The following is a 23,507-nucleotide window of genomic DNA, read 5'->3' as shown; positions in this document are numbered from 1 at the left end:
TTTACAGAAGACAAATTCTAATTTGCATGTATTTGGAGCCATCAGAGGCTGTTAACAACCCATTAAGTAAGGCCAAGAGACTCTGACATTCCAAAGTAACTACCACAACTCCTGGAGATGTGTGATTAGTGTAGAAGTAGAGTAGCATTAGGGTGTCTATGGAATTCCAGTTGCTGGACATTAACTCACTCATCCGTGATCAGCCTATGCTAGCTAGAACTGGTGGGATTTATGGTCCATTGACGTATTGTATTCCCAGCCCTAGCAATACATCCCAAAGTATTAGCACTTTATCTGAAACACAAGCTTGCCTAATATATGTTTTCAAATTACAAATAATACAAATCAGTATATTGAAAAAATATCCAAAAATAGAAGGGGGTATTTTTTGAACACAATGAATATTGATGGCAGCTATTTTAGACTTGGGAATCCCCACTGTAAACTTACTCAAATTATATGCTTGATACAATATGGCAATAGCTGCAAATATGTCAACATTCCTAAAATGTATCTATTATTTATTGAAAGCAGCAGGCTTTAGTAGCTTGTACTGGAAAGCTGCTGATCCTCTATTGATGAAAATATGAAAGAAAGAAAGTCTTAATTTCCAATATTAGAAGCCAATACCTGGAAGGCAGTCTGCAATGTTTCTCCTTGAGAAAGGTATTTTTCTATTTTGGCCTTTCTATGATCATCATGCGGAGCAAAATTGTTCAAGTGGCAACTTCATTCAAGCCTCATTGAGATCCACTAGATTGCAACAGAAGAATGGTGCTTCTCCTTTGAAGATTAGCTCAATTATGTCATTCTTTAGTTGTGAATATCAGTAGTACTCACTTTTAAAATGGGCAATCATTGTCTTGGAAATATTTTGAAAACCATATGCTTTCCTTGGAATTGTATGCAAATCCAGTGGTAGTCAGCCATCTTGAGCATTGTATTACCCTCCTTCTAACCTGGATTTTTAGATACCAAGTAAACTCCACTCTGCTATTTCAGGTTTTACAAAAATTACATTTTCCCCATAAAATTGATGTTCAGAGATTGCATCTTTCCCAGCGTGGAATGGCAATATTATTAATGTCCCATTGTACATATGTAGGTATAAGAAAGAAAGACATTTGACAAATTCAGATAGGAAGTAGGGCTGCCTTCCCCAATATGATACTCAGATATGTTGGACTTTTACTCCTGTAATACTCAAACAACACTGGATTTGAAGCTTAACATGATCGGAATGGCACAAATGAGGAAGATTGATATTGGCATTTTCCAAGCCTTTTGTCACTACAGGTAATCTTTGACTTATGACTACAACTAAGACCAAAATTTATATTGCTAAGCAAGACAATTGTTAAGTGAGTTTTGCCTCATTTTACAACCTTTCTTGCCACAGTTAGTAAATGAATCACTGCAGTTAGTAACACTTTGTTAAGTCAATCTGGCTTCTCCATTGACTATGCTTGTCTGAAGGTCACAAAAGGTGTCATATGACCCCCTGACACTGCAACTGTCATAAATGTGAGTCAGCTGGCAAGCATCTGAATTTTGATCATGTGACCATGAAGACGCAATAGTCATAGGTATGAAAAACGATTGTAACTCAATTTTTTCAGTGCCGTTGTAACTTTGATTGGTCACTAAATGAATGGTTGTAAGTTGATGACTACCTGTACATGCCCAGAATGATCTTGATATTATTGATGTCATTTGCAACTGAGAATTTTGTTCTGTTTCTTTTTCAAACTACTCCTATATTAATTGAAGTGACAGATCTGTATCCCTGCATGTAAATATTTGAATAAGTCTATATTTTCTGGTGTTCCCTTTACTAAAGGAGTAAAACTGTAGCTGCTAAATAATTCCTAAATTAATGTGAATTGGTTGTGAAACACTTAATAATGAAGCAGTTGCCCAAATCTCATCTTATATTACCTTCTTGTGTTCAGCTGCATCTGCCAAAAGGAAGAAATGGAAGTTGGAGGTTCCTGTTACAAAACTCTCCTGAGTGAAATCATTAAGAAAAATAAAATAGGAAAATTTTTCAATCGTTTGAAGGATGCAGTGAAACTGTTTGGTAACTTTCTTTTCTGAGTGAATTTAGCTATACATAACTGCAATCTGGTAGAAAATAATTAAAATATTCTAGTTGTTTCAGGTTGATATCTTTGAATACATATTGTTACTGTAAATGGGAAGAATCCTACTATACTCATGGCAGATGTTTTTACTTAAAGGGTAACAGCATTGATTAAATTAGCTTGTTACCTGATAAAAGAATTAACAATGCCAAGTCCAGGAAATCAGGACCCAAGGCGATTCAAATGAATATAGGTTTGTTGCAAGCTATCACTCTCTAAAACATTCTGAACTACTAATACCCTTTTTCCCCAAAGGTATAAGGCCTACCCTGAAAATAAGCCCTAGATTGATTTTGGAGGTGGGCCTAATATAAGCCCTACCCCGAAAATAAGCCCTAGTTTTGGGGCAAGGCACATACTTAAAAATCAAATTAGGGTGGGGGTGGGGGGATGGATCGGCCCTATGTGTCCCGTACCCACTTACCTCGCAGCCAGAAGAAGTGGGCTGGCTGGGCTGGGCTGTCAGTGCTGAAGGTGAGTAAGACACCACCCCCACCCCGAAAATAAGATCTGTGCCTCTTTTGGAGGCAAAAAATAAATAAATAAGACCCTGTCTTATTTTCGGGGAAACACAGATAGTTAACGAAAATTGGTGGTAGATAAGAGTCTATGGGATTCAAGGTGGGCTGGACTTAGATCTCTTGTTGGCATGAAGAGATTTGAGACTGATAACATTTTATCCCTCCCTAGTTCATATAAAGTATAAATTTCAAAACAAGGAAGAATGAAATTCAGCTAGCTGTCTCTCTTATTTGTAGCTAAACAAGAAAATATATTGGGATGCCATAGCTAGGTCTCCTAACTTTTTTTTTATTGTCCTTAAAAAGAAGTCTTGATATCTAAGGATGCTAAAATCTTTTGGTGGGTTTTTCCTTTCCTTTCAGGATGGATGTAAATGCTAAAGATACTTTAATATTATATTAATAAACTAAATTCAATACAGATTCCAACTATACCTAAAAGACTTTTCTAACCATGAATATAGTAGACTTACATATTAAAATGGGAAATTAAGTATATGCTCTATCTTTGCTTCCCTTTTTGTGGAAAATAGGTAAGTACTTGCATCTGTTTCCTGGTCTGGCAAGTAGCAGCTGGGTGGCTAGTGTTGATTGGGAATATATAGTAAGGTATTGAGGAAGAGTTAAATGTCTCCCTCAACCTCTCAATATCCAGTTCAGAGTTGCCCAAGTAGGGGATAGAAACAGAAATATAATGAAGATGTCTTCATAAAAACTTCAACCCCCACATCTAGCTGAAGGCATTGCAAATAGGACGTATATTCTGTTAAGGAAAATGCTTCCAGTAATATGTATGATTATTTATGATATTCAAGTTTTTATTTAAATGAATATGTGGTATGGATTTTTTAACAGATATGGGTTGTTCATTAATCCTGGAGAACTATGGGCCTTTCACGGTACTTGTGCCTAATGGATTCATCTATCCTCAATTTAACTTCAGTGTAAGTACTCTTACCTCTTATTACTTTATTACCCCTGGTATTTGTGTCTGAAGTAAAACTACCACAGTCCTTCTTGAGTAGGATTATCAGTTCCATAAAGCTTTGTGCTCTTTTCATTTGGTATTTTTACTCACTGCATTTGTTTTTCAGAGACAATTACAATGGAGGGGAAGGGAGAGATAGAGGGATAATTATTTGCAGAACTTGCAAAGAAGATGAAGCCTAGAAATCACAGTTTATCATAAGGCCACCAACACTCCACACATTCTTAGTTTCAACAGTAACCATCCACTGTGACACAAAAAGAGCTCTGTCAGAACACTACAGTATACGGCAGAGTGAGAACCCACTGTAATACCCAGGAAGCTAAATAACTGGAGAGAAGGTACCTACATGAACAATTCAAGCATAAGCATACAAGATGCCTGCAGAAAACACGAAGGAGAGAAAAGAAAAAAGAAAATAAAAGACCATATGGCACACCCTGCCATCCATCAAAAATATTTTGGAAGCAGTAGAACGCAGCTTCCGAGATCTGCAAGTGGGCAATACACACTGCCCAGAGACTGCCATATGAGGACAAATTGTTCATTGTAAAGATTGCTTGGAGGTGGGAGATACTTCCAATGTAATCTACTGGATCCCCTGTTTGGATTGCCCCTTTGACTATGTAGGACAAACAGGAAGAAGTTAACCACCAGATTGAAAAAACACAAGCAAGCAATCAGACAAGGAGACTCGAAGTCATTGGTAGCCTCACATTACAATGAGCAAGAACACACATTTAATTTTGCAGCTATTAAGATTGTTGGCCATGCAGGCACAAAGATAGCCAGGGAAATTATTGAAGCCTGGGAAATGGGCCCCTGGTCAGTTAACAGGAGTGCTGATTTACCACCAGCTTATCAGGTACTTAAGAGCTTGACAGCACAAGGAAACAACAGCCAATTGGCAGCCATCAACACACCAATCAGCCAATAGAAAGGTACCACATAAACATGACTCACAGAATAACCCAAAGCACGTATTCCAATAGAGAGAAGTTCCCTAAAGATGGGTCTAGCATGAGTCCAAAAGCTTGGAGGAGTAAATGTCTAGTTCCGGTGACCGATCCAGATTCAATCTTGCATCATTATCCTGGGACACGTATATTTGCCTTCATTTGTAAGGTGAATCTCCATCCAATGTCTTGTGACGCTGCCCTGCCAGGGGTCACAACACTTTCAGAAATGCTAATGTATAGAATAGCTGTCTCAGTTATATTTTATATATGCTAGAGATTCACAGTGATTATATTTTATTATTTTAAAAGTGACCTTAAAACTCATCAAACTTCCGGTGGCGGCGCGGCGCCGAAGACAGCCTTCCCGGGCTGCCCGCGGCTCAGCTGTTTGTTTTTTCGCCCGAAACAGCGCCGATCAGCTGTTCAGGTGAAATTGAAGCCCCCTCCTCGGGAGAAGAGGAGGGGGTGAGGCCCCAGGTAGGGGTAGAGTTCTCCGGGGCCGCCTGAGCTTGGAGCTTGGGCGGCTGAAGGATTGAACTCCCCCGAAGCCTGGGTTGCTCCCAGCTGGCCGGCGTCTCTGCTCCGAACTTCTTGGAGCAGAGCCAGGCGTCTGCGAACCATCCCTGCCTGAAGAAAGGACTATGGTTTAAAGGAGCAGGCAGAGCGGTACAAGAGGAAAAGGTGAAGAGGATTATTTTACTATACTCTCGAGCTTGTTGGACTTTTTAAACTTTAAGTGAAAGTGCGTCATAATTGAGGACTAAAAGATGGCGGCGAAACCTCCCCCTAAAACTCTTCGGAGTGGTGGATCCTCGCCGGTGCAACAATTATCACTACAGGCGTTGCACCCTCCTGAAGCGCTGACATCGAAGGATTTGCGAGATGCTTTGGATAAACATGCCCAGGTACTTTTGGAATCAATTAATCAATCAATTGCTGATAAATTTGCACAGATGGAGGAGAAATTGGAGAAATTGGAGGAGAGAATGGAAGAGAGGATGGAACAGAAGTTCAGCATGATGAAGGTAGACATTTTGTCTTCAGTGCATAAAGTGGCGGAATGTGTGGAAGATTTAGATGAAAAAATGGATGATCTGGCTCAAAGGAATGCTATATTAGAAGTAAAAGCACGGGAGAATGAAAATGCAAGAGACAAAATGGAAAGGGAGTTAAGCCTTGCCCAATATTACCAGATGCAGTTTGCTGTCAGAATCAGAGGTTTAAAAGAGAATATTAAAGAAGATTTAAAGCAGCTGATCTCTGAGGCTCTCGAAGTGGTATTGAACCAGCCAGCATCTGAAATAAGAGCAGCTATGGATAAAGTGTTTCGGGTGAATTCATGGATTGCCAGACAGAGAAAGTTGCCTAGAGATGTGGTGGTTTATTTTGCAAAAAGAGAAATTAGAGATCAAATTATACAAGCTGCCTATGATGCTAAAGTTGTGATTGCTGAACAAGAAGTCTTGGTTTTAAAAGAAATCCCTCCAAGGATGTTAAGGGGAAGGAAGGACTATACATTTCTCGTGCATGAGCTTAAGCAAAGAGATATAAGGTTCAGATGGGAGATTCCAGATGGGCTGATGGTGATGCATGAAGGTAAAAGGTATCGGCTGATTACTGTGAAGCAAGCGCGTGATTTCTACAATAATGTCTTAAAAGCAACCCCATTAACACTTCTGGAAGCTGTAAAGGGATCTGGAGAAGGAGAACATCAAGAGGATGAAACAGAGGAAAATGGTGCTGGAGGAGATCAAGCTACAATTTCTTTGGATGATCCTAGAGAGCAAAGAGTAACGCGTGCTGCTTTAAAACGAGCAAAGAAAATAAAAGAACAAGATCAGCAAAAGTCTTCAGATTCTTCACAACGTACTTATAGCCAAGCTGTGGGAGGAGCACGGCCTAAAGAAGTTAGTCCTATCAAAGCTGTGGTCCAAGAGCTTTTGGAGGATATGCATGGCAACTAAATTTCTAACCTGGAATGTTAATGGACTAAATTCACCGCAGAAGAGGAAGAAAGTTTTTCAGTATTTAAAACAATTTAAGATAGATGTTATATGTCTGCAAGAAACGCATATTAGAGTTTTGGATCAAAAGCACTTACTGAACTCGAGACTGGGTACGCAATTTGTTGCTTCTGCAGAGAATAAGAAAAATGGAGTGGTTGTTTATGTTAAAAGTGCCTTAACAGCAGACTTAATTGAAGCAGATAAGCATGGAAGATATGTTATGATCGAGCTGTTGTTAGAAGGTAAAAAGACGCTTTTAGTTGGATTATATGCACCTAACCAACAACAAGCTGACTTTTTTAGCTTACTTCACACAAAGCTTACCCAGTTGGATTATAAATCTTTTATTTTTATGGGGGACTGGAATGGTGTTTTGGATGTACAGTTGGATAAGGCTGGAGCTTTTAAGCGCATTCCAAGTCATGCTAGATTGCCTAAATCCTTTTTTGAAATGAAGGACGACCTGGAATTGCGAGATATTTGGCGTGAGAGACACTTGCAGGAGAAGGATTATACTTTTTATTCTGACAGGCACCAATCTTTTTTATGGGGGAAAATTCAAAAAGAATTGGAGAGTTGGGAAAAATTGCAGTTGTCTTTGTTGGGACAGATTGCAGCAGTGAAAATGAATGTCCTGCCCAAATTTTTATTTTTATTTCAAATGATACCGATTCTTAAGAAAGATTCTAACTTGGAGGAATGGCAGCGTGGTATCAATAAATTTGTCTGGGCAGGGAAAAAGCCACGAGTTAAACTTAAGATTATGCAGGATACTCGTGAGAGAGGTGGCCTTAAATTGCCTAATTTTAAACTATATTATGAAGCTGCTGCATTAGTAGGAATAAGCGATTGGATTAATTTGACGCAACCGAGGTTATTAAATCTTGAGGGCCATGATTTGTTGTTTGGCTGGCATGCATATTTGTTGTATGATAAGAAGGTAGATACTGTGTTTAGGATGCATATTTTAAGGCAGGCATTGCTGAGAGTTTGGAAGAAGTATAGACATAAGTTAAGCAGCAAGAAACCATTGTGGGCAATTCCAAAACACGCAATAGAAAATATACATGCTGGTTTCAAACATGATGTGACTACGTACAAGGAAATTTTAAGCTTGGAAAGGAATGTTTGGTGTTTGAAATCATATAGCCTCTTGCGAGAAGAGAAGGTTGTTCAAACTTGGTTTCAATATATTCAGTTACGGGCCAGGTGGAAAGAAGACCAGAAAAATGGATTTGCAATGACTGATGAAAATTTGATAAAGCAAATTAGAAATCAGGGACCAGCACATATCAAACGGATATATCTTGCACTGATAGAGATTGACTCAGAAACAGAGCTTGTTAAGGATTGTATGATAAAATGGGCCCAAAACATTCAGGAAGTTATTACAATGGACATGTGGGAAAAGATTTGGGTGAGGAATGTAAAATTTACTCAAGCTCAAAATCTAAGAGAGAACTTTTACAAAATGTTTTATAGATGGCATTTAGATCCTAAAAAGCTTGCAAGTATGTATCCGAATTACCAGCCTAAATGTTGGAGGTGTGGTGATGAAGATGCAACATATTTTCACATATGGTGGACATGTAAGAAGGTTAAGGTTTTTTGGATAAAAGTTTGGTGGAATATGCAGAAGATTTTTAAGCGGAGGATAAAGTTTTGTCCGCAATTTTTTTTGTTGGGAATAATGGTCGACGCTACAGTTGTGGACTCCAAGTTGATGTTGAATTTAGTTACGGCAGCAAGACTTTTGATAGGTCAATATTGGAAGAAAGAGGAACTGCCGACCATAGAAGAGTGGACTTTAAAGGTTTCCGACCTGGCAGAGATGGCGAAGATTTCGGCCTATTTGAAAGATCATTCGCAAGAACGTTATATTATGGAATGGAGAAAATGGATTGAGTTTATCCAGAACAAGTATAGGGTTAAGAAGTTTTATGTAGCATTCGAATAAGTCTTCTTTTGTTTTTTTTTCTTTTTCTATTTTAGTTTTTTATATATATTTGATATTGCTAAGGTTTGTTTTATCCTATATAAGCTAGAGAGTGATGGATTTTAGAATTTATAGTTGTTAGTATATGGTTGTTTATGATTGCTTTTTTATATATATACCTTGTATTTAGCTCTGGGAAGTCAGGGGGGGAGGGGGGGAAGGGGTGAGGTAGGGGGGGGGAGGAGGGAGGGGGGAGGGGGGGAGGTAGGGGGGGAGGAGGGAGGGGGAAGGGGGGCTTTTTAAAGGAAAACTGTATTTTAAAACTTTTCAATAAAAAAAAACTCATCTAAAGACAAAAAAGGATAGTACCATAAAAAAAACTTTCAAATGCAGTTGTCAGGTAATGTATCATCTACATGTGTTATTTTAAAAAGAAATAAAATAATGAATTAAAGGAGAGTAAAAAATAGAGAAATGAGTCAATATACATCATCATAAGTTATTTGGTCTAATTTTGGATAAAGTGCTTGATGTCATTACAAAACTGATATGGAACATTATATATTAGTACATTTTTGTACAGTGAAATTAAAAATATTATATTCAACTTGCTGCATACAGAGTAATGCTTTTTGATTTTTATCTCCTCTCCATGAAGGTCAGATATGCACAGGAATTCTGCAGGAAGCATATAATACCTGGGCAGCACTTGATAAAAGATATGCACAACACTGGGTATTTTTGGACATTATCTGGACATAAAGGGGTATTTCATGAAGCGGTAAATATTTTTTACAGACCTGAGATTCTACAAATAAAGCTATAGTTCAAAATACACGTTTGTCTCTTCCTTCCTTCCTTCCTTCCTTCCTTCCTTCCTTCCTTCCTTCCTTCCTTCCTTCCCTCCCTCCCTCCCTCCCTCCTTCCTTCCTTCCTTCCTTCCTTCCTTCCTTCCTTCCTTCCTTCTTTCCTTTGTGAAATTTTAAGTCAGTTTTAAATAGCCCAAGGAAAAGTGTCTAATGTTTTCCTTTACAATTATTATACTCAATATCACAATTATATTTCATTGATTTAATTCAAACATTATATCCGGGAGCCTGTTTGGTGAGGATGGGTAGCCCTTTCAGAGATATTCCAGGTGAGTTTCAGATGTGGCATCAGCCAAAGTCCAAGGGCAAAGGTGGAGATGTGGCAATCATCATTTAGAAATTTCTTATGGTTTTCAAGGACACTGTTACATAAGTCACCAGATGTGAGATTCCATTCATTAGGTCAGGCTCTAGGGATTATTTGGGATTGTTGTTGTTGTACTAACCTTCCTGAGCTCTTTGACTCCATTGCTGAGTTCAGTCTGTCTTCTCTAGGATTAGGGTCTGAGGGGGCTTGAGAGTTTAATGGATTATGGGCATATTCCAGAACATCCAGAGCCCAATAGTATAGTGATTAGGGCATGAATTACTATATGATCCATTGATATATAAGATGTGGCTCTGCAAAAGCCGCCTCCTCTATCTGCTTTGTGAGCAGGAGAGTCCAAGATGGCCCTGTAGATTGTACAGAAGTCTCAGATAAGAGTCAATTATAAAATAGCTCCAGATTTGGGGGAGGGACAAAGCCTGTTCCTTCCCATTCCAATCTGTGCAGCCTCCGAGCACTGGATTAGGATGTTGCTGGAAAGCCAGGGACTGAAATATACAACTGGGTATCATTTATATATTGATGATGCTGACTCCAATCCCAGCAGTCTCATGGAGGTATTAAATGTTGTGATTCAGCGTCAGCCTGTGGTTCCGGCAGCTGAGTCGGATGATTCTGAAGAGGAGGAGGAGGAGGAGTTTGGAGAGCCTTTGGTATCAGAGGAAGGTTCTGATGCACTGCAGAACTCTCAGCCTGCCCCCTCCCGTCTTGTTCCTCCTCAGACTCAGCTGTGTGAGCATGAGGGATTGGAAGAAGATGATCCACAGCTGGCTCTGTTCAGGGACACTAGGAGCAGGAGGCAATGTAGCAGAACAGAACAGAGGAAAGCAATGAGGCAACTCGGGAAAAGGCAATGAGAAGCCACGTCTTGGGACTGCTGATAAAAGGGGAATGTGTGGGAGGTGCTGGTTGCTGAAGGCAACTGTTTGAAGATCTTTTGCTAGAGTCCTGGTCTGTTATTCTTGTTTAACTCTTGTTCAACCTTTTGGTTTAAGTCTTGTTTGAACTTTTTGTTTTACTTTTGTTTGAACTCTTTGTAAATAAATTTGGTTGGGGTTTTTCCAGCCTGTTGATTATAAAAAGGGGTTGTCCCTGACATTCAAACAAGGCCGGTCATAGGCTGGAATAGAACATTAAACAAAAGGGGATAGAGAACTCAACAATGTAGCAACCCCAAAGTGAGGGGCCCTGGGTGCAATCTCTCCCTGCCTGTCATAACTGATTGAAAGCAGGCACAGAGAAAGGAGGATAGCCAGTGTAAAACAGTGCCTCCCATCTCCACTGAAGCTAGTCCTAAAGGAAATCATGGCTGACAGTATCAAAAGTTGCTGAGAGATCAAGCAGCACAAGAATGGTTGCACCACGCTTGCCCCTCTTCCACCATCAGTACAAATGACGAATGCCATCTCCAACCTAAATCCTGATCTAAAGCCCAACTGCACTCTACAATTCAAGAACAATAACTGCATTTACACGTATTAACAATTGCAATAAAATGTCAAAGCGATAATAAAACTTAATCATAGAGGAATATTTACCATAGAAAAACCTTGTATTGCTCTCCAGCTGGCCCCTGTAAGGTACAGTTACTCGGATTCTCCAAACGAAATCTATACCATCATTGATTTCAATCTGCCAGCAGTTAATGGTATTATACATCTTGTTGACCCAATAAGGAAAATAAACACCATGGACAACTCTGATAATGCTCAGGTATGATGAATGTTCTTTTTTCCTTATGAAAACAGAGTCATAGGCAGTATATGGGGATAATTCCTTAAACAAACTAGCTTTTAAGTATAGGCCACAATTGTATTTCTAACCTAGAATCAATCTAAAACAGACATGTCCAATTTGCAGGTGGTCTGGATAGCTGGTATTGTGGCCCCAAAAGATATAATAAAATATTTTAAAAATGAAGGAAATTTATTTATATATGTTAACTATGTTTTATATGTGGCCCCAAAACACTCAGCATGATCCAGGCAAGCCAAAATTTGGACACCCATTATCTAAAGCCTCCTTGAGCCCCAAAGCACTTTTTGAATGAATGAATGAACCTTTATTGTTAAAGTGCAACCATGTATACATTGAGATTATAGCACTGGACTTGTGTGAATGGTTTGATGCTATAAAGATCCACACAACCCCTACTGCATAATATTAGGTATAGCAGGAAGCATATATCACTTAAAATATTATTTCCTCCTGTTTTCCCAAACTAATAAATGGTCCTGGGAAGATTTGGAATGGGACAATGTGATGGGTAAACTCATAAAATGTTAGCCATTTCACAATGTTCTCTGCTATCTCCTTGAGCCCCAAAGGCACTAAATATGGCATTGTTATGCAGCATACAACTTCCTAACTAACTCTATAATTGAAAGAAACTCCATAAAAACCTTGCTGTACACCAATGGGAACCATGGAAGATATGTGGGAACTATGTTACCTTATATTTCCTATATTTACTTATCATTTACTCAAAATGTCAAGATTTTTCTCAACTAACTCTACTGGGAAGTTAAAAAAAAAATCCCAGAAGAAGATGGTAAATCCACTTTGCATTGTTGCTAAGAAGCCATCATGGACAAACCAAGTTGATTCAATATCCCTTTACATCTCTTTTCACTCATCTTTAAAAAAACAAAACAAAACAGTTGGCCTTGCAGAAATAGAGCAATCTTATATTACTTTTTGCTGGATCAGTTCCTCTAAGTATTTGCAGAGAATTGCCATGAAGCCTAAATGTACAATATTTGCAGAGAACAATCAGTTGTTTCTTTTTGTATCAGTTTTTTTAAAAAAAATATTTAGTTTATTTTTCTATAAGACATTGGCAAAACTGGAAACTGACTATATACAAAAGGTTATTATAGCACAATATTTACTTTACCTCCATGATTTCTGGTGGATTTTTCTCCTGTAGTGAACTATGGTTCAGATCCTCTGTGTTCGTTCATATCTTGAAAGGTACCTGAATTTAGGATATTCAGAATGCAGGATGCAAATGCTTCACATGAATTTAGTAACTTAGATTGTGCTGTCATCTTAGTTGCTAAGGAGCAAATTCTACTGAACTCAATGGAAGGGAAAACATTGGGAGTACAACTCAAAGGTTTTCTGTACAGTTTTCTGGCACAGAGTAGAAAGAGGAGAGAGATGTGACATTATTTGTTTGCACTTACATATTTCATAACTACATTGTTTCAAACTAAAATGAGTTTCTGTGCATGGCACCACTTCTCATTCTAGTCCATCTGTTTTTGCAGAAAACAATTGCCGAAATTATTGCTTCCATGGAGATTTCCAGCCGATTTGAAACAATATTAGAAGTGAGTATCTCTCCCATATTCAGAAATGAATTCTTTTTTTGTCAAAAAATGGCAGATGTTGCTTTTTGAACATTTAATATTTTCATGACCTACAGTAGGATACAGAATAAATGTTCCCTTTTAAGAGATCAAACAGATGATTAAATATGTTGTTAGTTGCAAAGTCGTGTCCGACCCATCGCGACCCTATGGACAATGTTCCTCCAGGCCTTCCTGTCCTCTACCATCTTCTGGAGTCCATTTAAGCTCACGCCTACTGCTTCAGTGACTCCATCCAGCCACCTCATTCTCTGTCGTCCCTTTCTTCTCTTGCCCTCAACCTTTCCCAGCATTAGGCTCTTCTCCAGTGAGTCCTTCCTTCTCATTAGGTGGCCAAAGTATTTTAGCTTCAGTATCTGGCCTTCTAAAGAGCAGTCAGGGTTTATCTCCTCTGGGACTGACCGGTTTGATCGCCTTGCAGTCCAAGGGACTCGCAGGAGTCTTCTCCAGCACCATAGTTCAAAGGCCTCAATTCTTTGGTGCTCAGCCTTTCTTATGGTCCAAATTTCACTGCCATACATTGCAACTGGGAAGACCATCGCCTTGACTATACGCACTTTTGTTGACAGGGTGATGTCTCTGCTTTTTAGTGTGCTTTCTAGATTTGACATCGCTTTCTTCCCAAGGAGCAAGCGTCTTTTAATTTCTTGGCTACAGTCCCCATCTGCAGTGATCTTGGAGCCCAGGAAAATAAAATCTGTCACTACCTCCATTTCTTCCCCATCTATTTGCCAGGAATTGAGAGGGCCGGATACCATGATCTTGGTTTTCTTAATGTTTAGTTTCAACCCAAGTTTTGCACTCTCCTTCTTCACTCGCAACAAGAGGCTCTTTACTTCCTCTTCACTTTCTGCCATTAGAGTGGTATCATCTGCATATCTTAGGTTGTTGATGTTTCTTCTGGCAATCTTAATTCCAACTTTTGAATCATCTAGCCCTGCCTTTCTCATGATGTGGATTAAATATAATAGATGATAAATATCATTAAAATATTAGTAAAACTTATGAAGAATTTATTCATTTCCATAATGTTGCTTTTGGATTGTAATAAATCCATCCTTTCTTTACACAAGAAACAGAATCAGGATTCCTTTTCTTCAAATGGTCTTCCTCTCCATTGTCTGTGTGCAAAAATTTTACTCAGGAACATCTGAATTGATCTGTCATTGGATCATTTTCAACTATAGTTCTTCACACCAAATCTTGATGAAATCAGTAATCCTTAGTGAGCTACTTAAAGCATTTGACAATTTTAATAGTTTGGCTGAATTGGAACTTTATCAGGGATGCTGAGTATAATTGGTTTGAATTATTTAGCTGCTTAGTATAATTTACACATAGAAATGTTTTTTGTTAATTAATCATTTTACACTAAAGTTATCTAATGGCCATGGCGCTTAATATTTTACAGAATTGTGGTCTTCCATCAATTTTGGATGGTCCTGGACCTTTTACTGTGTTTGTCCCAAGTAATGAAGCAGTGGAAAAATTAAGAGATGGAAGGTTAATTTATCTCTTCACAGAGGTAAAACTATCTTAGCTAATTAGTCTGAGGATTAAAAGGGTATGAGTTTTCATTATGATCACACTCATAGATGGTTCATTTAGCCTATTGTTTTATCTTCCCAATATAGGAAACATTGGTAAATTAGGACAATCATAAAAATTGATACAATACGCCTTCTTAAGGACAACATTCTATAAAATATCTAACTTATTGCTTGTTCAATAAGCCATTATTGTAAATATGGGTTTTTATTTTATCCTGTATCTGTTTTGTGCAGAATGCTGCTACTCGTTACAGAATTTAAATATTCTAATGTGAAATATCTAATGGAAGCTTTATATAGAGAGATAGATTTTAATGTTACTAAATCTCTATATGTATACAGTATATGCTTATTGTATACATATAAGAACAACATAAATGCACATGCATAGAGAGATGTGGAATTTGCTACATTGGAGAATAATTATGCCTATTGAACATTTTAACCCAAAGTTTTACTAAAGGTAATTGCAACTTTTAAGGGAGACTTCTCTAGTTTGAGAGTAATACAGGAAGTAGCATCTCCCATATGCTGAAGAAAAGTATGGGTATCTTTAAGAGAACTTCTTGTGCCAATCTTAGTACATGGATAGGTTCGTGTGTAGTCCATCAAATGACTTAGCCCTAAGCTATTTATAATTTTTGAAATTAAACTCAACAGTTCAAATAGTGACTGGTAATTGATATTTGTTTGCATCATTGGGGTGGAGAGTCTGAAAGTGGGGCTGGGCCTGTACATTGGTTGTTATTTTGAGGCTGATAGGTCTGTTTTATTGTGTGGTTTTTGTTTTTCTGGGGTTTTTTATGTGTTTATATTTTTTAACATTGTTAGCCATCCAGTGTCGGGAACTTGTGATGAACAGCCATACAAACCATATTTATTTATTTGTCAAGTTCATTTGCCACCCATCTCATAGTTCAAGCAATTCTGAGAAGCTTACATCAAGATAAAACAACATATAATAACAGTTATCAATATAAAATGGATTAAAATTACAAAAATTAATACAAACTAAAAACAAGGGTTTGAAGTGGGGGAGGTAGATTACCTTCTCAGTTGATGATTAGATAGATAGATAGATAGATAGATAGATAGATAGATAGATAGATAGATAGATAGATAGATAGATAGATAGATAGATGATAGATAGATAGATTTCTGTGTGTGTGTGTGTGTGTGTGTTTATGTGTGTGTTTGTGTGTGTATTTGTGTGAGAGAGAGAGAGGGAGAGGGAGAAAGAGATCTGGAGGGTGGGAGAAATGTTTTACAATTTGAATATACTCTCAAAACTCTGGGGTATTAACCTGATAGTCAGGTTGATGTTTAGAGATAGGATTAGATCAATTTCCTTTAATCTAATGCAAAGCTCTTTGAAGATGGGTAGACATCAGGCTGGCTAGGAAATTCTTGAAGTCCAACCATCTTCAAGGTGCTGAGACTGAGAAACACTGATCTAATGAATGGAGGAAACACATGGATCTCTCACATTTAATTGGTGGTGGAAAGGGATAACAATATCGACTTCTTTCAGGGCAATCTTCTTGCTTTCAGTAGTCTTTGACAGTAGTCTGTCTCTGCTGCTTTTTCTGCAACAAAATGAACTGTCTGGATAATAGCAGCAGAAGAATAAATTTATTTATTTATTTATTGAATTTTTATACCACCCTTCTCCCGAAGGACTCAGGGCGGTGAACAGGATAATGCAAGGATAATGTTGTATATCAGCTGTCTATGATAGCAAAAATCAGGAATTTGGCCACAGCTTTTATAACTAGCACATTTTATTAAAAGACATGGGCTCTTAATTAGGTAAATCGAAAGTCAGTCTGTATGCATTTTTCAGTAACATTGAGCAGAATGGCAAAGCATAATTTTAAATAATATAAACGTGCTTTTCCCCTCACTTAGTCTCAAGTAAAACTGTTTTTACAACAGACTCCTGCTAATGTAAGATTTGATTTAGAATACAGAAACTTAGAGGTGTGGGGTTTAAATTGGAATGGGAAAGTCAGAATCTAATTGCAGAGTAGAGGAAGAACGATTGGTAGTAAGTACAGACAGGATCTTTATAGACTGAAGAATTAACCTTCTGCAGCTTTTAATTTTCATTTTATCACTCTGATCTTTTGCATTGGCCAATGCAAAAATCCCTTCTTATGAAATTCAAACTTTTTAGAGTAAAAATTAATTGGGCATATTCATACAAGTCATGCTGTCCTTCAGGAAGAAACTCTGGTTTTGCAATACGACTTACATGCACACGAAATTGTTATTCTCACACTCTTGTGCAATCATCAAACATTAAGTCTAAGGATTTTTTATAATTGTTTTTTTTTTCCTGTACTAGGGCATAAATAAGCTTCAGGAACTTGTGAAACATCATATCTATCCCACAGCATCGGTAAGGTTGTTTTTGCATTCCAAGTTCATTTCATCACTTTCACAGGTAATTTGCTCCTTGCCAAGGCTCTTGGCCTGGTGAAGAGGAAACGCAGATGGACAAGAGGGTCTCCTAAAGTCTGATGTATTGCTTAAGACTAGGTCCCTTTCTTTAGGGAACTAGCACAAATAGAACAATAGGAACAAGCATGCCATTTATGCCATGCTACTGCAAGTCTTTTCAAAAGAGATTTATAGTTATTAAACTAAATCTATTTATTTAAAACTAATCGAAACAAACAGGCAGTTTTCATTTTTGCCCAGTAAGAAACCACTGTTTGTGGCTAAATTATTGAATTTTAAATATGTATCTTAATCTTCTGCATGGCCTCTTTATGCAAAAGAGGTTGTTGGAAACATGCAGAAGAGCCTTCATCCTGCAGTGGATAGACAATGGCTAGAATGATGATGATGATGATCTTAAAACATTTTCCCAGGCAGTAACTTCTCATGCTTCTTTGTAAACTAGGTTCTGACATTACATGTTCTCAGACCACTTAACGTGTCCTGTACGGACAAAACCTCTGCTGGTCTCCTGAAATTGTCTCCTGAACCTTGTAATTTTCAGTTCAAAATTATAATTGGACCCTCTCAATATTTACTCTCAAGTAATTGCACTGTCGCCAGTGATATGTAAGTTCAATCAATGTCTAAGAGATTACACGTGACCATGGGAGGATCCCTGTTTGGATCAAGACCATGGAGTTAAGGAAAGGATTGTGACTCCACCAGAAGGACTTCAGCTAGGTGAACCTCTAGTGAGAAAGCAACCAGGAACCCAAGCAATTCTCTGGCCATAATGAAAGTGGCTGTGAACTGAACATATTGGTCCAAGACCTGAACAGCTGAGCCTGAGAATGTTAATTGTGTGAGAGATGGGCGGCTATATAAATCAAATAAATATATGAATAAATTCAATCTTTTCCAGGTCTCTGTAGAAAGACTAATAATGATGCCACATATTCTGACCATGGCAAACCAATTGCTGACAGTTGAGATCAGTAACGATGTAAGTACTATTACACTGAAATTCCTAGAATATTACTATCCTGTCTAACGAGAGACTGGAGAGGTTGCCCATGATTCTGACTACATTCCAGGGACCGTAGCTGACAGGTTTATGTACAAATTATTTTTATGCATAGCTTTCTCCAATATTGAGTTATCCCAATACCTTGACAGGGTCTACTTTACACAGATGTATTTTGATGACTTCTAGCAATGCAGTGAGCAAATGCTTTTTTTTCTTGCTCCAGGGAAGTATTCTGTTGGATAATTCCAAGGTTATGATAAACAAAAGGAATATTTTGGCTTCAAATGGTATTATTCATACCTTGGATGGTATCTTGATTCCTTCATCTATACTCCCAATTTTGCCAAAGAAGTGTAATGAAGTACATTATAAAGTTGTGAAGGTAAACCAAGGATATCCAATTTTCTCTTTCTCTTGTTTGTTTTTAATCATATATTAGATAGAAAGGTCTGGGGGTGATGGGAAAAGGCTACATTCTGTCAAGACAAACCCAGTCTGTTCCCCTGGTGGTTATTTGTGGACCCGCCAGTCCAATTCTAGCAGCCATTTTCTCCCTGTACTTTTTCTGCAAATTCAGCTTCCCCCCCCCTGCCCCCATGAATTTCCTCCTTTTACTCCAAGTCTAACAGATAATGAATGTTTGTCTATGTACACATTATACCTAGGCTATTTTTAACCTCAAAAGCCATTTGGCTCCTCAGAGGCCACCATATTGCATTTCCTGTGAGAATTAGCCTTTCCTGTTGACTCAGTCTCTGCCATTTAGCTTGATAAAGATTCAGCACCTTTCTGAAAACATCTGCTTCCTGTTGCTTATACAGAGAAGTAGCCGGGCTTCGAGACACTGATCTTACATAGACACTGTTGCAGCCATTGCAGCTCTTCCCATGGATACTACAGGACAGATTTATTATTATTTTTTTTACAAAAATATTGGAACATTTCTCATCTGGTGTTACCTACAAGCTGTAAAAGGGCAGCATAATTTTTAAAATGTTTAGTACGATTTAAGCAGCAAAAATAAATATGCAAAATTGCATTACAAATACTGCATGCTTGGTAGAAAATAAGCAGTTTCTGTTTTTGTTATAATGTTGTGCTGAATATTTCCTCTACATTTTGTCACACAAGTTCGTTTCCCTTTTCCTCAAAGAAAAACATTTAGTGAAACTGATGGATGAAGTAGGATGGGGCAGGGGTTCTCCACTGGCTTTAGAGTTGTTTTGGATTGGACTTTTGCTTTCTTTAATAGTACAGAGAGAGAAAAGAAAAAAATGTTTTAAAATAGCAAAAAAGTGAGAGTGAGAAAGAGAAAAAGCAATGCAATTGAAACAAAAGTATACAAACAGTGAGTTCTGACTTTTTTTACAGAAGTTATATTAAAAGTATTGTAAATAGAGGGGTATGTATATGTAACCCTCAAGGAATTTAGGAGCAATCTTTAGCTCAGAGCAAGGAAACATTTGGCAGGTATAATTTTCCAAATAATCATCAGTTTTCCCTTAAATTGTTAAAGAGATGACTGGACCACAGTCAGGCTGATCTGAGCAAGCAACGTGTCCCTCTGTAGACATAATAAAATATTCAAGTTTTCTTATTGCAAGCTCCTTTTGAGCTGGAATTAAGTGCTGGGTGTTACTGATTTGCCAGGCTACTGCGTTAAGCACTTAAATCTTCTAAGGCTACGATGCCTTCAATTTATCCAGCAAAGCAAGAGATGGCTTGATAATCGTATTTCTCATCCCCAGCAACCAGTGTTTTATAATTAAAACAGCTGATAAGTGGCAGAAATAAAATCCCTTCCAATATTAGAGAATCTATGTAGCTGAGGGTTAATAAGTTGAGTTTTTGTGTGCTTTGCAGGCTGTTTTCCTGCAGATGTTTTATTACCAGACTAATATTGATGGTGTAATCTAACCCTGTAATAAAGTGTGTGCAGATCATGGAACACATAAATTCAATAAATCAGAGAACACAAGAACTCAATAAAATTCCTGAATGGACTGTACTGCAATTTCTTCTTAGATGCATGTTTTCTATGTGATGATGCGGGATTTTTCATGGATTTATCACTGAGCAGAACAATGAAGATGTCTATGAAATATCATATCAGTCTGTTATCTTTATGTTCAGCATGGGAGGGGAATAGATGATCGTGTAATTCTGTTTTAAATTAATTTTGCTCGTGCATAATCTGCAGAATATCTTTCTTCAGTCTGGCAGCTGTGATGGCAGCTATAAGCTTAACAACACAACATTTTTTTAAAAAAATCTATTAATCAATCAGTTAATTACTTCTTATCCTTGGCTTTTATTACAGGGTTCTTGTGTGGATTGTGAACTCCTTAATAGCAGCATTTGTCCTCCTGGGAGCAAAATTATGGTAACTGGCACTGATTTTTCTGTATGACGATTGTGCTGCAGTTGGGCTGCTATATTTTGTGATCCTGTCATGGGAAACGTTGATGCTAATAATAATGCTATTACAGAGCATGAATATTAGCTATCATGATTTCTATTTGCAGCCTTTCAAACCTTCCAGATTTTGATACTTTGGTGAAGCCAGCCCTTTCAAATATAATTCTAAATAGGAGACATATGTTCAGCAGTTACCCAGCATTATAAAAACAAACCAGGAAGGAAATAAAAAGTTGATCAAAATCAGTACAGGGCAGAATCAACCTTTCTTCTGCATTGGCATCTTTGAGGTCAAATTAATACAGGCTTGAAAAGGTCTGCTTTGGCTGGTGTCAGCTGGAAGGACTCCAATTATTTGAACTGCCTTTTCTTTGTTCAAGTTTAACTGTTTAATTTCAGTCCTCTTGCAATTGCTGTTCTAGCTTTTCTATCAGTTCTGGGACAGCAGGTTGATTGTAGCTATTGAGACAATAATGATTTCCAAGGATTTACCATGAATTGTTATAATGCTGGTTGTACTTCAACAGTATCAAAGATGATTTACATTAGAACAACCGAGCAAGCTTGTATGCTGCCGAAGCTGCAAATACATATTTGTTAAAGCCATTGTATCTGCAATATACTATTTTATGGAACACTTTTAACAGTGAATTGATTGCTGCTTACATTTTAGATATTTCAGTCATTTAGAACAAGCCCTGGTTAGTCCTTGAAGTGCTCCTTACTTAAAAAGAAAAAGAGAGAGTTTTCATACAAGGTTTTCTGAAACTGTGTATTAAAAAGCAGAATACAAAATTATGTTGAAAGATCTGTTCTTCTATAATATTGTTTTGCTGAAATAAGTGAATTGACAGTGGAATTCTCCAACATTCTCTAAAATTGCATCCAGAATGGTATCTGCGTTCTTTCCCATCTCTATCCAAAATAGATGACTGCCTTGTGATGTGTTGGCTCCTAATCAAAAAACAAAACAAAAAAAACCCCACACACAAAAACCTTGCTTGCAACACAATTTCTGTTATGTCTTCCTTGTTCTATCTCTTTGTGAGGTGAACTAGAGAGCTATCTTGAAAAGCATGATTTCTCTTGCCTGTCAGAGAGGAAACTGTTTCTTGGCTTTTCCTGTTTGTAGCTTTCCTTATAACTTTGCCTCTCTTTGAACATTCATTGGCTGGCAAAAGATTATGGAACATATGTAAAAATGTGGAACATAAATGAATCATGCTTTTTTAAAAAATGTAATTTGTTTTTCTTCCAAAGGAAGACAAGGCTTTTTCAACAGAGTGTGTTTATACTCATGATCCACTTGGTTTGAATCTTCTGAAAAAGGGTTGCCATCAATATTGCAATCTGACTGAAGTGGTAAGTATAAGGTACCCAGCAGAGAACACTTATTATGAAATGCCATGTTTCCCTCATTCCAAAACTTATTCCGTAGATTCCTTGTCTAAATCTGGATGCTTTCCTATTTACCATTTGTAACTAGTTTGCAACTTAAGTATTAAGTATTTTTAAATACCTATACAAAGATTAAGATTTCCCCAGGTCCGTTCACCTCTTTCTGTTTTGCGCGGCTGGAGTCGCTTTGGATATATAAAGATCCAAGTGTGAACATAAATGCACACAGACTTCCACTCTCTCACAACATCACCTATAGCCATACAAGAAATAGCAAAAGGAAGTTCTCAGCTCCTTCCCCCAGAGATCAGGGGTGTCCGAAGGTTGTGCATTGCGCAGTGGAAATGGGCAGAGTTTCAATTGTACCCTTACAACCATCATCTTGACCACATGGTGTGTATGAGGTATTGTCAAAGAATTTGGGATAGCCGCCCTGCATTTTGCCAGAGTTTTTAGTTCAAAGATTTAGAGAGCACCGGAGAATGATTCTGGGTCAATGCTCACTTGTTCTCCTTCCTGCCCAAACAAAAGATCCTCTTGTTACATAACTCACCTTGTTAAAAGATCTGGGCCTCTTTATTAAGGCAAAATAAAGAAAGGCAAAATCAATATTGGTCTTCCCTTGAGTTGAATGTCTATGGAAGTGCTCAGTCATCCAGGTCACGGTGGTGTCAAAGATGATTTTCTCGAAAGGCAGCTGAACTTTCTTTGTTTTTCCTTGAAGACTTTTCACCATTCATCCAAGAAGCTTCATCAGTTTTGGCAGGATGGTGAGGGCGATGGAAAGATTAGTTCTGACAGGATGGTGGCGGGGGGAATGGAAGGATCATATTATTCATGAGATAAGACATCACCTATCTCCTGTCTACAACATAGTTCTTTCAGCAGTTCCCAAGAAGCTTCCGCGCTCATTTGCACTCTGATTCAGGTGACTTTGAGGGCACAGATGGCTCTCAGAGAGAGTGGTAATCACCAAATGACTGCAAAGGAATATAATCCTTCCATTTCCCCCCCTCCCCCCCTCCATCAGAACTAATCCTTCCATCCACCCAACCATCCTGCCAGAACTGATGAAGCTTCTTGGGTGAGAAGCAAAACGTCTTCAAGGAAAAACAAAGGAAGTCCAGTTGCCTGTTGAAAAGGCACCTTTGAGACTTCCCTTGGGTTGCTCTCTTGGATGACTCGGGGAGGGGAGGTTGTAGCTACACCTTGATAAAGGAAGAAGAATGGCACATTGAACACCTTTTTTGCTGTTGTGTATTTATTTAAAAGAATCCTGGATGCTGCAAAGGGTTTTTTGGTTCTTCCTGCACCCCGTGTCCTGGTGGATATACCAATCCATGCTTCGACAAAGGAAGTGTAAGTGTATGAGAGATAGGAGGTGGGAGGGGGGGAGGGGGAGAGAATAAATGACAGCACAGATATAAACAATCAAGAGACACTAATGGATGAGTCAGTGAACACCTTATCTCATAGCACTTTACCAGCCGACAAAAAATCTGAAAGAAGCATTTTAAAGCATTCCAGGAGACTCCATTCCAATG

At 38.0% G+C, this 23,507-nt stretch overlaps 1 protein-coding gene across 1 annotated transcript in view; it reads left to right on the top strand.

Moving 5' to 3' along the window:
• STAB1 (stabilin 1) overlaps nucleotides 1-23,507 on the top strand; it is a gene marked incomplete at its 5' end in the record, with an annotated part of 119,467 nt that overhangs the window by 22,383 nt on the left and 73,577 nt on the right. The window contains 12 exons of the mRNA XM_083353358.1: nucleotides 1,953-2,080; nucleotides 3,521-3,609; nucleotides 9,213-9,335; nucleotides 11,318-11,464; nucleotides 13,024-13,086; nucleotides 14,537-14,650; nucleotides 17,023-17,076; nucleotides 18,043-18,123; nucleotides 18,371-18,529; nucleotides 20,468-20,530; nucleotides 21,826-21,927; nucleotides 23,236-23,322. Coding sequence (XP_083209484.1) covers nucleotides 1,953-2,080; nucleotides 3,521-3,609; nucleotides 9,213-9,335; nucleotides 11,318-11,464; nucleotides 13,024-13,086; nucleotides 14,537-14,650; nucleotides 17,023-17,076; nucleotides 18,043-18,123; nucleotides 18,371-18,529; nucleotides 20,468-20,530; nucleotides 21,826-21,927; nucleotides 23,236-23,322 — 1,210 coding nt within the window. The remainder of the gene's footprint in view (nucleotides 1-1,952; nucleotides 2,081-3,520; nucleotides 3,610-9,212; nucleotides 9,336-11,317; nucleotides 11,465-13,023; nucleotides 13,087-14,536; nucleotides 14,651-17,022; nucleotides 17,077-18,042; nucleotides 18,124-18,370; nucleotides 18,530-20,467; nucleotides 20,531-21,825; nucleotides 21,928-23,235; nucleotides 23,323-23,507) is intronic.

The sequence above is a fragment of the Vipera ursinii genome (genome assembly GCF_947247035.1).
Source record: "Vipera ursinii genome assembly, chromosome: 2".
Classification (NCBI taxonomy): Eukaryota; Metazoa; Chordata; class Lepidosauria; order Squamata; family Viperidae; genus Vipera; species Vipera ursinii.
Note: the sequence above shows the minus strand (reverse complement) of the source record. Positions and strands in the feature narration are given on the sequence as shown.